Source organism: Sorex fumeus, unplaced genomic scaffold (genome assembly GCF_029834395.1).
Source record: "Sorex fumeus unplaced genomic scaffold, SorFum_2.1 ptg000131l, whole genome shotgun sequence".
Classification (NCBI taxonomy): domain Eukaryota; kingdom Metazoa; phylum Chordata; class Mammalia; order Eulipotyphla; family Soricidae; genus Sorex; species Sorex fumeus.
In genome coordinates this window covers 37,811,897-37,827,500 of record NW_026606188.1, presented here as the reverse complement: position 1 = coordinate 37,827,500, position 15,604 = coordinate 37,811,897, and the positions used below count along the sequence as shown (strand labels likewise).

Here is a 15,604-nt window from a genome sequence, read left to right as displayed (position 1 = left end):
GCTGTTCATGATTAGGTTTCAGTCATACAGCGTTCTAACAGTCATGCCTCTACTAGTGTACATTTCCCAGCACCAGCATCCCCAGGTTCCCTCCTATCAACCCCCACCCCCCAGCCCCCAGCCAGCCTCTATATAAAAGGTAAAGGTAAAGGCCCTCCCGTTGATCGTCGATTTGCTCGAGCGGGCCCAGTAACGTCTCCATTGGAGACTTTGTTGTTACTGTGTCTGGCATATCCAATACTCTCGGTAGCTTGCCGGGCTCTCCGAGAGGGGCAGAGGAATCAAACTCGGGTCGGCCATGTTGGCCGCGTGCAAGGCAAATGCCCTATCCGCTGTGCTATCGCTCCAGCCCAGCCTCTATATAGCAGGCACTTTTCTTCTCTCTGTCTCTCTGTCTCTCTCTCTCTCTCTCTCTCTCTCTCTCTCTCTCTCTCCCTCTCCCTCTCCCACTCTCCCTCTCCCTCTTTCTCTCTCTCCCACTACCTGTTGGGCATTATAGTTTCCAATACAGAGACTGAAGTGTTGTGTATATTTTGTTACCTACTTTAAATACTCAGTTCTTGTCCAACACTATCATTTTGAACTATTATTGTCATAGTGGTCCCTTCTCTATCTTACTGACCTTCTGCTCCACATAAACTTGTGTTTGATTCTAATCACTGATCAGTACTCCTAGCCCATGTTTTCTCTGACCTTGGATATTAGTGTTCTACTATATATTTTATATACCACAAATGAATGCAGTCATTCTATATCTGCTCCTCTCTTTCTGACTCATTTCACTCAGCATTATTCTCTCCATGTTATCCACTTACAGGCAAATTTCATGACTTCATTTTTCCTAACAGCTGTACAGTATTCCATTGTGTAGATGCACCATAGTTACTTTATCCACTCATATGTTCTTGGTCACTCAGATTGTTTCCAGACTCTAGCTATGGTGAATAGAGCTGAAATGATCATAGGAGTGCAGATGATGTTTCTGCTGTGTGTTTTTGGGTCCCCAGGGTATATTCCCGTGGTTGTATCACTAGGTCAAATGGGTCAAAATTTCTCATTTTTTGAGGAATGTCCATATTGTTTTCAAAAAAGCTGAACTAGTTGGCATTCCCATCAACAATGGTTTCTGTTGTTCTTTAGGATGTGTGCCAGTCTCTGTGGTATGAGATGATATACCATTGTCATTTTGATTTTCATCTCCTTGATGATTAGTGATAAAGAACATTCTTGGAAAAAAGATGATGGGAGGCATCACCTTCCCCAAATTCAAACTGTACTACAAAGTGGTAGTAATTAAAACAAAATGATATTGGAAAAAAGACGGACTCACAGACCAATGGAATAGAGCTGAATATACTGACACATACCCTCAAATCTATATGATCATTTAATCTTTGATAAGGGAGTAAGAAATGTGAAGTAAAGTAAAGAAAGCCTCTCTAACAAGTGGTGCTGAGAAAAGTGGGCAGCTACATGCCAAAAGACAAAAACCCCTCAGACCTCTATCTAACACCATGTACAAAAGTTAGATCAAAATGGATTAAAAACTTCAATATCAGACCTGAATCCATAAGGCCACGGTCACGGTCCTCCCATTGTTCATTGATTTGCTCGAGAGGGCTCAGTAACGTCTCCACTGGAGACTTTGTTGTTACTGTGTCTGGCATATCGAATATGTCACGGGGAGCTTGCAAGTCTTTGCTGTGCGGGCGAGATACTCTCGGTAGCTTGCAGGGCTCTCCGAGAGGGGCGGAAGAATCGAACTTGGGTGGGCCATATTGGCTGCATGCAAGGCAAACGCCCTACCCGCTGTGCTATCGCTCCAGCCCATCCATAAGGTAGATGGAAGAAAAATACAGCAAAACCCTGCACAATACTGAAGCTAAAGGCGTCTTCAAAGATGAAATGCCACTGATCATACAAGTGGAAGGAAAGATAAATAAATGGGACTACATTAAACTAAGAAGCTTCTGCACCTCAAAAGAAACAGTGACCAAGATACAAAGACAGTCTACAGAATGTTTGTTCACCCAATACCCTTCTGATAAAAGGTTAATATCAAAGACATGCAAGGGACTGGTAGAACTTTACAAGAAAAAAAAAATACAACCCTATCCAAAAATGAGGAGGAGAAATGAACAGAAACATCCTTAAAGAAGAAAAAAATAAATCAAAATTTTATACTGTTTATGAAAATCTAACATTGTTACAAATAATATAAAAACACAGACTAGAGGGCCAGATTGTTAGTATAGCGGGCAAGGTGCTTGCCTTGCAGGTGGCTGACTAGGATTTGATCCCCAGCATCCTCTATGATCCCCTCAGCACTTTTGGGAGTAAGTCCTGAGCGCAGAGCCAGGAGTAAGCCCAAAAAGCCAGACATGAGTGTGCCCACTATCCCAGAAAAAAAGAAATACAAACTAGATATTTGCAACAATGGTACCCTTGTAGATTCAAGAAGAGGATTAATGAATGGAGATAAAGATGATTTCAAATCACTCAACAACATCTGTTGATTAAAAATTGTAACAGAAATAATTCATTCTAATGGGGGTCATAATTATATTTATTACATTATTGTGCACTTTTTAACTGTTATATAGTTGAAAATAAAATACTTTATAATGCCCTCCATGCAGCGTCTACATTAAAAAAATCATACCTACATTAGATGATAAACCTTTGAGATGAATATTATATTTAAATTTACATATATTTATTTGTAATGGTTCATTCAGTCATTCAAAAAAAAGTATTGAGCTCTACTATGGACAGACATGAGATGAAAAGTTCATAAACTTTGGAGTTTGTATTGTGGAGGAGAAAAGTGATACAAACAAGTGAGGAATATTTATGATGATTAATATCAGGTAAGAATAAATAATTCAGTGCAATGATATCTAGGAAGGTAAAAAAATTCTATATTGGTGCTGTCCTGGGTGGTACATATTTTGATCACTGTTGATAAGCTAGATGAAGAAAAGCTGGTTCAAGACGTAGTAACGTAGAAGAGATGTTATTTTTAGGAGTGGTGATCCTATAGGTCCCTTTGAGAAGAATTTTTAAATCAATATATGAAAAAAAAGGAATGCAAGATAAGCACCTCAAACATAAGGAGCAAAAATGAATCCAGTTTTATGAGGAGCATCAGAAAGTATTAAGTGAGAAGGTAACAAGGGCATGGTTCTGGAGTCCCAGGTACATCGGTGGTGTAGGGGTAAGGTAGATGTAGATATCTGAGCCACAGAGACAATCACAGTCTAAGCAGAAGACGAAAGCTACAATGACCAAACTTAAAAAGGTACCTGTAAAACAGGTAGGCTTGTATATGGGAGGGAACCTGGGAACAAACATGGAGGGAGGTTGACACTGGTGGTGGGACTGATGTTGGAACTTTAGATACTTGAAACTCTATTGCAAACATTTGCATAAATGACTATGCCTGAACAAAATTTAAAATAAAAAAATTCAATATCATGTATAGCAGATCTGAAAAAAAAGCTGCAAATAAAAAGAACTAAGCAAGGTGGTTGTGATCATAGTAGATGCCAGAGAGGCAGGCATGGCTTAGAATATACAGGATGTTTTCTACAGGTTTTGTATTTAATTCTCAATGAAATACAAATATATCGGAGGAAATTCAACTAATTTGATATACTGATATTCTAAAGACTGTTGCATGTATATCTATTTTATTGTTATATTATCTAATGATATAGCATAATGCTTTTATCACATATTGTGTTATAATATTATACAGCATGTGGATTTGGTGTTAGAAGCAGGGTAGGAAGCAGAGAGACATGTAAACAAATAATACAGTATCCAAGCTGAGAGAGAAAGCTTCTTGGGACCTAGTCATTAGCAGTGGAGATGATAAAAAAAAATAGACAAATTTGGGTCACGTTTTGCAAGTTTAGCCAACAAAATTTGTTGATGTGTGTTGTGAGAGATATAAAGGAGCTAAAGAGGATCCATGGATATTTTTATCCTGAGCAACTAGATAAATATAAGCGTCTGTTTATAGACGGGGGAAGACGAGAGGCAGAATTGATTTGGGGAGCAGAAATCAAGAATTCTATAATAAACATGTTGCTTAAATGCCTACTAGACATCCAAGAGAAGACAGCTAAGAGGCAGCTGACTATGTAACAGTTGTTACTGATATTATAATAACAACCAAAATAAATAAATAAATTCAGAAGTACCACCTTACTTTTCTCAACACCTCACCCACAAGAACATGATTTTGTTAACTAGCCAACAGTTGCTGACATTATTTTGGTTTTAGACAATAAACACAATATATACTCTACACTACATGATCTTTAGCAGCTTATTTCCATTTATATGAATACCTTAATGGAAAAGAAAGCAGAAATGGAAACAAACAATGTGGATTGGTTCTCTTATCCCCGAACGGAGACAATCATCACATTATGTGTATTTCTGTACACTCTGTTTACAGAATGCAATTTTCTGAGGTTACTTCAAATAAAAGGATTTTTAAATAACAAAATCATAATATTATAGCACACAGTCCAAATCACAAATGTGTTTTTTTCTTTAAAAAAATGGTTTCACAATTGCTTTAGTCCACTTACAACAAATAAGGGCAGAATTTACAATTTGGTTTTAATGTGGTGCATGTGTGTCACAATGCTTATTGTATCATGTTCCCACCACTTAGTAGGATGCTACTTAAACTCATGTCCCAGTTACTGCATGTTTTAAATAATGATAATGATAGAAATAAAAATTACACACAAAAAGCAAAAGTCAATCGTTTATTACAGTGTCTGGCACCAGGTAAGTTCTTATTAAATATTAGCCAAAATGTTATTTACAAAAACATCCCACAAGCTCATTTCGATAAGCACGCATCAAGTAAAACTCCCTCCTGCCCTTACTATAAGGATCAAGATCTAAGAGCCTTTGTGAATGCTTGAAACCATAGACAGTAAAGAATATGTTACACGCTCTTTTTCCTATATGTGCACACCAATGATCAAACTTTATTTTTGATTTATAAATTAGATAGAGCAAGATATTAATAGTAATAACTAATGTAGCACTGTAGCACTGTCCTCCCATTGTTCATCAATTTTGCTTGAGTGGGCACCAGTAACGTCTTCATTGTGAGACATGTTGTTACTGATTTGGGCATATTGAATAAGCCACGGTAGCTTGCCAGGCTCTACCATGCAGGCAGGATACTCTCGGTAGCTTGCTGGGCTCTCCAAGAGGGACAGAGAAATCGAACCCAGGTAGGCCGCATGCAAGGTAAATGCCCTACCCACTGTGCTATCACTCCACCCAGTAATAACTAATAAAAAAGAAGAATTATAATAGCACACTATGAAAATGTATGTGGATAGGGACTCTCTTTCATCTCCCTTATCTCCTCTCCTCTCTCTCAAAATAAGATTTCATGCCAAATTTTTGGACTGTAGTTGATTACAGGTAGATGAAACTGTAACAAGCCAAACCACTCTTAAGAGCAACCACGGTACTTCTAAATGCTCAAATTGAACTAAGCACTACAATGGCATTGACCCCAGACATGACTAAATAACACTACTCTCAGTCATACAGACACATGGATGAGACTGCTCCCAAACACCCATATGAGACTTATCTTTCTAAACCTTGATATCAAAAGTGACATGGGATAATGGTGGATTGATTCTGGGACTCTGGTGGTGAACATGGTGACTAGCACTGCAAATATAAAGCAATAATACTGCTACTGGGGATGGAGCAATAGCACAGCGGGTAGGGTGTTTGCCTTGCACGTGGCCGACCCAGGTTTGATTTTCATTTTCATCCCATATGGTCCCCCATGCAACACCAGAAATAATTCCTGAGTGCATGAGCCAGGAGTAACCCCCTGTGCATCGCCGGGCATGACCCAAAAAGACAAACAAAACAGAACAAAAAAGCAACAATACTACTGCTACTGTAAAAATAAATAAACAACATTTTATATATATACATATACATATAAATATGTGTGTGTGTGCGTGTGTGTGTGTGTGTGCGTGTGTGTGTGTGTGTGTGTGGTACCATGGCGTGGTCCAGGTATCCAAATCAGCCTGAAATGAATTGGTTGTGTCCACCAGTTTACTCTGCCCTGTGCACATCCTCTTGTGCAGACAGAGAATCAACTCAAGAGTATTTGATTCCTTCATTTTTAACAATGTCAAGGAAGTGAGCAAAAGCAAAAAAGCAAAAAGTTACATGTAATAGTATAAAACCACAGTTCATGCATGCCCAATGAAAATATCAGCCTCTGGACCACTCTTGGGCATCAAACCTCTGGAACAAAAGGACTATTTCATTGTACGGAAGCAATATCCAGCTCAATGCTTCATTTAATATTTTAGAAGTTAGTTTCAAAGTAGGTCAGAGTGAAAACCAATTCTGGTTTCTTTCTCTGTTCACATCTTTCTTTAATTTTCATGGAACCTATCTATTCCCAGCAAGACTAGAAGAAACTTACAACCTGCCAATCTCAGTGAGTTCTTTTCCAACATTATGGGTGTGAAACAACTTTCATCATTTTCCCCTTTCCTAAGAAAAGAGAATCTGAAACTAAAAATGGCACATGAAAACCTAGTCTGTCCATCGGTCTGGTGAATTAAAATCAAAGCAGATTTCACACCAACCACTTTATACAAGGAATATGTTTCTGTATGCAACTGCTTCCAAAATGACTAATTCTAAGTGAAAAGGAAATCTACTTAGGGTAAAGGACATCTCCCCAAAGTTATCTGTAGGAACAAAAGATGGGAAGAAACCAAATGAATCATTTCTAGTCTGATATGATATTATACCCGCCAACAAAATCTAGCACAACTTCTTCCAAATGAAAGCTATGGAAAAGTCTCTGAAATAGAACTTGTTCTTCTGGATTAAATGACATTTACAATTTTAACTTTATTAACTAATAAAAAGTAGCATCCCCTTAAAAGAAAAAATATATATTTGTCAAAGTACATGTATATAATATATAATTATTGACTTTAATCAAAAGTTTATAGACTTTAATCAAAAGTTTATAAATGACCAAAAGTACCCCGACATAAAACTATATATAATTTATAAGAAAATTCAAGTAGCCAAAAATATATTTAAAATTCTATCTCTTCAATAAATAAGGGGATATGGTTTTTTAAATGAAATTGCATTTTCATATTCAAATATAGTTAGATGTGAGTGCCAAATTAATTTTTTTTCATGTAGCAGAAAAATCAATGAGAATAACCATGTTATCATTTTACTTTTTGGTAAACTATATGTTTTTATTTATCTACTAAGGTGCTATATTCGAAGAAAATTTAGAATTACAGTGTCTGGTAATGAAGAAGATGTAATGACTAGCATATTTTCACAAAATATGAGTTGTATAACAATCTTTTTGGGAGACATATGACACCACATAATAATCTCCAAATGCAAAAACCAACCATCCTGAATGTCCATAAATAGAATATTGATTAAAGAAATGTCCATACATTGAATATAATATAGTATATCTCAGAAACACATTAAATTTTAAAAAGGAAGTTAGGTAACATGATGTGTCTACTACTTTATCATTTATGCAAGTTCCCCACTATGGAAAACAAATGCTGCTTATAACATTTGGATCACAATCAAGTAATTTTCACTATTACTTGTCAAAGTAATTAAAAGAATAGAAAGGAATAGAAATATCGGCGGCCACGCACAGCTTTTAGAAAGGGGAAGGAAGTTTTGTTTTGGCAGTGAATGCTAATCAGTGTTGACTGAGCTTTGATATAGAGTGTATTTCCCATAGAGGATCACTTTACAGCAGATCTGAAGTCATGTGTATAGTGTAAAGGGTAATTTGCTCGTCTTTAAGCCTGTAGTTCCCGAGTCTCCTGACTTTACTTCACCCTGTGAGGAAGAAGCTCCTGCTTTTCCCTCAGGAAGTGCACTCAGGTCCAGAAAAAGAGGACCAGGCCCAGAGATTAGTGCCCCGCTATAAGACCATGCCCTAACTTTAATCCAATGTCTTCTTCCCCATGAGGACGGAAACAGCATCTACTCCATTCAAAGGTAATTACAGCCCTACATTTATTTATTTTTTTAAAATTTTATTGAATCACTGTGAGATAGTTACAAGCTTTCATGTTTGGGTTACAATCACACAAGGATCAAACACCCATCCCTCCACCAGTGCACATTCCCCACCACCAATATCCCCGTTATACCCTTTCCCACCCTCCCCCTGTATCCATGGCAGACAATATTCCCCATACTCTCTCTCTACTTTTGGGCATTAAATGGTTTGCAATACAGATACCAAGAGGCCATCATGCTTGGTTCATTATCTACTTTCAGCACACATCTCGCATCCCGACCGGTTCCTCCAGCCATCATTTTCTTAGTGATCCCTTCTCTATTCCAGCTGCCTTCTCCCCTTCACTCATGGGGCAGGCTTCCAGCTATGGACCAATCTTCCTGGCCCATGTATCTACTATCCTTAGGTGTCAGTCTCATGTTATGTTGTTTTATACTCCACAAATGAGTGCAGTCCTTCTATGTCTGTTCCTCTCTTTCTGACGCATTTCACTTAGCATAATACTCTCCATGTCTATCCATCAAGGTGAGTTCAACATTCCTCAAACATATCAGAGGGTCAGTACATAGAATAAAGATTTGCTTTGCAGAATATCATGTATGCATCTCAGTATTTGTAACCAAAAAAAACAAAAACAGCAGTAACAACATCAAGTTATCGAGATGGGAAGATAATTAAAATATTATATATCCATATAACCAAATTCTGTGAGTACCTTGGCTCCATCCTGCCTTTTCCCCTCTCCCTTACAGATGCTGTTTAACTGTAGGACTTGATTATCAGGCAATATTTCCAAGTGGATGTATGATATATATCAAAGGAATGTTTTACATTTAAGGTGTGAGTGCTGGCCTTACTTCTCTACTCTCCTGTGCCCTCTGGGAACCTACAATTTATATTAATTTTGCCTAGGACTCTGCCTTACTTCTTTTGGAGCCAGGGTCCATATGTTATTCGTCTTTGGTTCTCAACTGTGCTACTAGGTTTTGCAGGTGCTACCTGCGCTATTTACTTCACTCTATATAAAGTAGTCTGGAGGAATATTTGTGAAGCATTAACTCAAGAGAGACAAGGGCACACAGAGAACACCATCTGGGAGGAAAGAACTGCATAAGATAGTTTTAGAATTTGCTAGCCCTGCCATAATCTTTTTTAGCTCCCTCCCTAGGCCTCCGCTATCAACCATGTAAGCTATACCTTGAGAGCCTCAACCAAAACCAATATTCCCCTTCCAATCAGATTGCTGGTTATAAATCCCCTGGAGATGCTATAGGATTTTGATAGAAAATAATGGGAAATAAGGCTATATGCACCCAGATTTTAAAATAAGGTAGAACACTTTGGATCTGATGCAATAAAAAGGAACTATTATTGGACCCTCAAAAGAAAATATTTGAGATAGTGACATATCGGAAAGATTCATCTTCAAAGAACCTAACTGATTGCAAACAGAAATTAAATTTTTCTAAGAGTCTAAGTAATGAACTAATAACAATGAAGTGCTAATAATGAGGGAACTGTAGGTCTTAAGAAATTCTAGTCAGGCATAATTAAGGAATAACTCAGTTCAAATGAAAGGTGTCACTGTTATTAAAACTTCATTTACTGAATTATGTTTCATGGGAACAGTTTATTTTTAAGATTATCATATAAGTCAATGTCCTTTTCAGTTTTAGGAAAATCGGTATTAATACCTTATCATTGAAAACATCACTGAGTTTATCAAAGTAATTCCTCAAAGGCCACCTGATAGCTGCCAGATGGTGACCTGAGAAGTTTTTTTTTAGTTATAGATAGCCTTGAGACTGAATCAGCACTCATGCTATAGGCTCCTTAATAGATATCAAACTTGAAGATTTTATACTATTTAAATGAATCCCATTTTATATTATGAAATACACTTTATCTATAATTCTTATAACAATTAAAATTTTTTCCTTAGTAGGAGTCTATTTAGAAATAGAACATGGACTGATCATTAATAGGCCTGTTATGGTACTTGAACTAATACCTACCAAGAGGTAGGCACACATTAGTACATTGCTAAGAAAATCCATATTCATTTAAAGTTCTGACACTTTATTTAGAAAAATTATACCCATTCTTTTAATTATTTGAGCAAATGTAATGAGGGTATTGTTAACTACACTTCAGAGGACTTTGCTTTCTCCATTTTTTTTTTAGTAATGTGCATCTACTTGTAATTAAAGGCATGCTGCATTAATGATGCCGAAAGTCTCCAAGGGAAACATTTAATGTCCACCTCATATTATTATGCCAGAATTACATGCACAGAAGACTTTTTAATAATCTTTGCTCCCTAATTTAGTTTTGATTGGCTCTGAAATCCATAGCAGCACGCAAGGGTTCACATTTCCAGTCATCAGCACTTCTGCACCATAAATTGTACAAACACACACAACTACTCCCGTCTGTAGGCTGCTTTTCAAAGCTTGTGTTTAAGTTATCCAGAAAATTAGCTGCAGGCTGGAGATAATTGCAGATAATTTTGCCATTTTTAAGCTACTGGAGTGTTGCATGGAAATATGACAGCTAAGTTTGTCTAAACACAAAGGACAAGTCAGAGCTCTGCTTTGTCACTCAGATTTACACACTGGTTTTAGATCAACCTATTTGGTTTTGATGCAAATTAAGACAAATTGGAGTCACTAAAACGATCTGTGTTTTCTGACAAAACCATGCTACCAGAACCTCTTATGTAGCTGATGGAGGACATGATCTATACAACATGTCAGCCCAATCTTAAAAAAAAACAAAATAAAACATAAAAAAAAACAAATAAATAAAAACAGGAGGTTAATCCTCTCCTATTCTCAATTCTTCCCCTTTAACAAAAGCTTAATGATTTGGCTCTTTGGGGGGCCAGAGCAATAGTAGAGTGGCTAGGGATTTTGCCTTCCATGCCACCTGGGTTCAATCCCCAGCATCCCATATGGTCCCCCGAGCACTGTCAAGAGTAATTAGTGAGTAATTATTGATGTGCAGGAGTAACCTATGCACATCATTAGGTGTTACCAAAAAGAAAAAAAAATGCTTTGACCTCCAACAGCTTAAAATACAAAGAAAACGCATGCTTTTAATATGCACCTACTCTACTAGAATAAATAGATGTAGTGGAATTCTCTCATAGAAGTTTATAAATGCTGGTACTATTATACACAGCATCTTTAAATTATTAGGTATTAAAGAACAGGCGATCTGGGCGAAGAAAAAGAGACATATTGGTAAATAGAATTATGCAGCCCCATTTTCCCCTTAAAATTTTCAGTCTAGAGGAAATCCAGCATTCAAGGATGGTCACTGGCATATAATAATGGAGTAAATGCATGAAGCAGTAACACCAGCTTAGTGCACTGCCAGAGAACTTCAACTTTACACAAAATAAATTGGCCCTGAGAATTACGGGCTATTTCTCTGGCCAAATGTCCCCTCGGTGCTCAGAATTGCTACAGTCACAGCTAATAGGGGTGTCACTAGCTGAGCAGGTGATTACTGAAAGCATTTTGCAGCAAACATTTACATATAAGGGCTAAGTAGTGATTGTGCTTCTGTGGCAGCTACCCTGATGTAATGGGCCATAATGACTCTGAGGAAGCAGGTATGGAAGCGTGTGTCAAGGAAGGGAGAATGTGAAAGTCATAACATAAATGGCTTTATGGATTCCCATTAGACCTTGGGCTAAGGAGCACCTAAACAGGTTTGATATGACAGCCTCCTGAGACAGCTTTACAGCCAAGTGTCAGGAACCGTTATACTAAAGTGTTTGATGGAAAATCCAAAAGTGCTCAGAGGAAGTGTTACTATATTAGTTAGCCACTATCATTAACTTGGTATCTGCCATGCATACAAATTGTGCCCAAGCATGCATTTAAAGGAGATTATTAATTCTGTTACGCCAATCATATGCATATTAAGTAGTCCAAATGAAGCACTGCCAGGTAGCATTTCACATGGCTAACATACAGCCCTGAAAAACAATTCTGTTCCACGACAAGCTGAAACCCACCAAGGTTTCTGACTGTGTGCCTCATAGCAAGATGCAGCCTTAAAAAAAGACACCTCTTAAACTTATAACATATACATGGCACTGTACCTGAGGGAGCTGAGGAATATCCCTTTAATTTCCTTTCTTTTCCTTTGCTGCCTCACATCACTTAGCCAGTAGTCTGGTAGGAATTGCTTGTTTCAGGACCTTAGACCTTAGTGAAAGGCAGTCATGAGAAGTTCTATAATGCGATTTTTCCCACTCGTGATCCTGATGACACCAAGCCACCTTTCATCGTGATGGACAGGATGATGCTGAGCAAGCATTTGCTTGCCACAGGCTAAGATCAGGGGCCCTTTACCCCTCGTTCACACAGTGCACACCTCACACAGGGCCTAGGCAAGTGGAAATGAGTGTCTGAAACAGAGTGCATTGCTATTTCATGTGAATGCCATAAATTACTTTTTTTTAATTCCAGAAGATAATATAATTAATTGTAGCAATATAATTGCTACAAGCATGCAAACCAACAGACAGAGCTGGAATATTATGAATTATATGAAGAGTCAGTGGTCAGGGACATGACTCATGTGGTAGAGCACATGTCTTGCATGCACAACATCCTGGGTTCAACACCCAGCGTGCTGTGGATCCCTATGCACCATTATACACCCCCAGCATGAGCACCACTAGGCCCCTACAGCATGAGCAGCAATGAAAAATGTTAGTTACAATGATAAAATGAAGAGTTGGTCCAGAACTCATCCCTGATGGAGAAGAGGAGAAGTTATCACTCAGCCTGTCCTCTGAACAGCACTTCTCAGATTTGCCATGAAATCTTAAACTTGATCTTTGATAAGAGACTATTAAAGATCTTGTATAAAGGCAACAAATGCCCTTGCTCTTACAGAGTTATTATAGTTTCACTGATAGGTCTGAATAAGCTTTTCTTCTAGAAATCTGTGATTTCTAAAACACACCTTCTTTGCAAATCACATACTTGTTTCCCAGAGAGACGATCCTTTCTCTGAAATATTTAGTCTTTCGGGGCACTTTAGTCATAGTGACACCTAATAGCCAAGCTCTTTTTCTCACTTTCCACAAAATCAGGTTTAAACTATAATTCAAACCAGTCCCCAAAGGCACTTCTGAAAAATGGCAAGCCCTTAGATTTTAGGTGAAAACACTCTTTATTGCTCAAAATTGTTTCCTGTTACAAAACCTTTTCTATAGCACTAGGTCTAAGAGGATCCTATGCTAATTTAACTCACCTGGGACTATCAGCAGATGCTCCTTTGATTAATAGTTTCACCATCATGAAAATGCCAGGCCAAGTTCAAGATAATAAAGTCAGGTAAGAATACTATTAAAGTCTGACATATGATTATGTCTTTTATGGAAGAGTGGAGAGAAATGGAACCACAGTTTCTGTATCAAGTATAGGCCATCTATATCTTAAAAAAATCTTATGTTTATGTTACCTGAATTCTTCAGCATGTTGACTCCTAACATTTTAATCACTAAACTCTTCACTTCTGTCTTAATAGTATAAGTTCTGCAATGTCTTCAGTATAACCCAAAAATGACACTCCAATTTTACCATTACCTATTCAGCATTCCACCCTACAAAAACATATGTACACCATGAAAACAATGAATTCAGTTACTTTGCTAATCAAAAGGATAGATTTTGAATCTGTGTGCCCTCTTTACCGCAAATATGATTTATTACTTTACAGAAAATATGAGTTCACCATTTCAACATTCACCTCTAAAATTCCAGGAGGAGAAAACAGCGACCCTTGAAAACAAGGGATTACCCAGAGCAACAAATCAGAGGCTTCTGAGGCCTGAAGAGAGCTCAGAGAACTGGACACGTGCCTAACACACACAAATCCCTTCCCTGGACCCACATGGGCCCCTGGCACTGTACAATGTAGCCCTGCAGACCCTCATGCACCACTAGGCATAACACGAGCAGCCCCTGGGCCCACAGGCTAGACACAGCACAGCAGGCCTGCACAGTAATACCAGGGGGAAATGATAGCTCCTCAGCACTCTCTAGAAACTTCCCTTATCCTCCTCTGCACACCTGGCAGAAATAAGATTTCTCTGGCAAAAAAGTTTACCATCAGGCTTCAGTCAATCTTTCCTTCTCATTAGTCCCTTAACCACAGATTTTCAAATCACCAGGTAAAAATTGTGAAATCTAACCGTCTAACTTTGAGCTACAGAACTTGGCACTACACACACACACACACACACACACACACACACACTATATATATATATATATATATATATATATATATGTGAAAAAAATCCTTTGTATTTCTTTTAACTAAGGCTTACACCAGATTGTCTCCCTACCCTAACGCATACATCCTAATCACAGTCCCAGTCTCTGATTGGAAATGTAACCTTCTGTTCGACTTGTTGTTGTGTAATTTATATACAATGCACCTGTCTCAGAGAAACCTTTGGCTTTCAGGAAAGTAGAAGGTCAATTTTAGAACATCAATCACACTGTGAAAATTGGGAGTCCAGGTCACGCGAGGCTCCGGTGAGGATGAAGCTAACACGTTAGCATGAATCTACCACCTGCAGATCCAGCTCATTGCACGAGCCCAGTTTTACACGCAACCCTGGGGACAGCACAAAGGACTGGAGCACACAAAAGTATGTGCATATATGACATAACCCCTTTCCACTTAGCGTGTTTAAAAGGATTGCCTCACCATTGCACAGAAGGTCTCCGGAGGGTCTCCACAAGTAATGTCTGGAGGATCCAGTTTCACTTTCAGGTATTTTGTCATGTCCGTGGATTCCGGCTGACAGGCCATGTAATCCCAAACTTTCCCTTCTTCTGTATAGATCTGAGTCTTACACACATCATAATGTCCCCACACAAGTGGGTAGGGCTGCATCACCGAGGACACTGTAACCCAAAGGGCATGGATTGACAGGAATCTTGACAAATACATCTCTAAACTCTTGGCAGTCCTGACGGAAACTAAAGCAGGATTTGCTTGTCTGTGTCTATGTCTATTTCATATATACATATATTACTATGTATGTAGGTAGGTCTGTCTATCTTTTTTTTAAAGGATGAAGTCTCAATAAAGACTCCACAACAGTAAATGAAGTGTTATGATACTGTGTGTGTGTGTTCAGGAACTCACACACTTTGTATCTGGACTTTGGTGGAAGCCTAACATTCTTGTGTGTTTTGCATTAACAACTTGCAGATTTTTGTTGTTGTTGTCCTAGAACATATCTATTAGGCTCAAGTCTAGTATGCGTTTGTAAAAGGTGTCCAGTAGCCGATTGCAAAATGATGACTCTCCCGTGGTAGATCCGATAACCCTGGGTGATCCTCGACTTTCACGGCTCAGGAGGGATGCTGAGAAGCATTGAGATATCAGTCTCTGAAGCAAAAGGATGAGTGTCTATAGCCTGGTGTCTGTTTCCCATCAATCATTCTTTTC

The 15,604-nt window shown here is 38.2% G+C and overlaps 1 protein-coding gene across 1 annotated transcript in view; it reads right to left on the bottom strand.

Moving 5' to 3' along the window:
- NTNG1 (netrin G1) overlaps window positions 1–15,309 on the bottom strand; it is a 382,298-nt gene extending 366,989 nt beyond the window's left edge. Inside the window, exon 1 of the mRNA XM_056139009.1 lies at window positions 14,855–15,309. Within this exon, the coding sequence (XP_055994984.1) occupies window positions 14,855–15,100 (246 nt within the window). The 5' untranslated portion in view covers window positions 15,101–15,309. The remainder of the gene's footprint in view (window positions 1–14,854) is intronic.
- Between the last annotated feature and the right edge of the window lie 295 nt (window positions 15,310–15,604).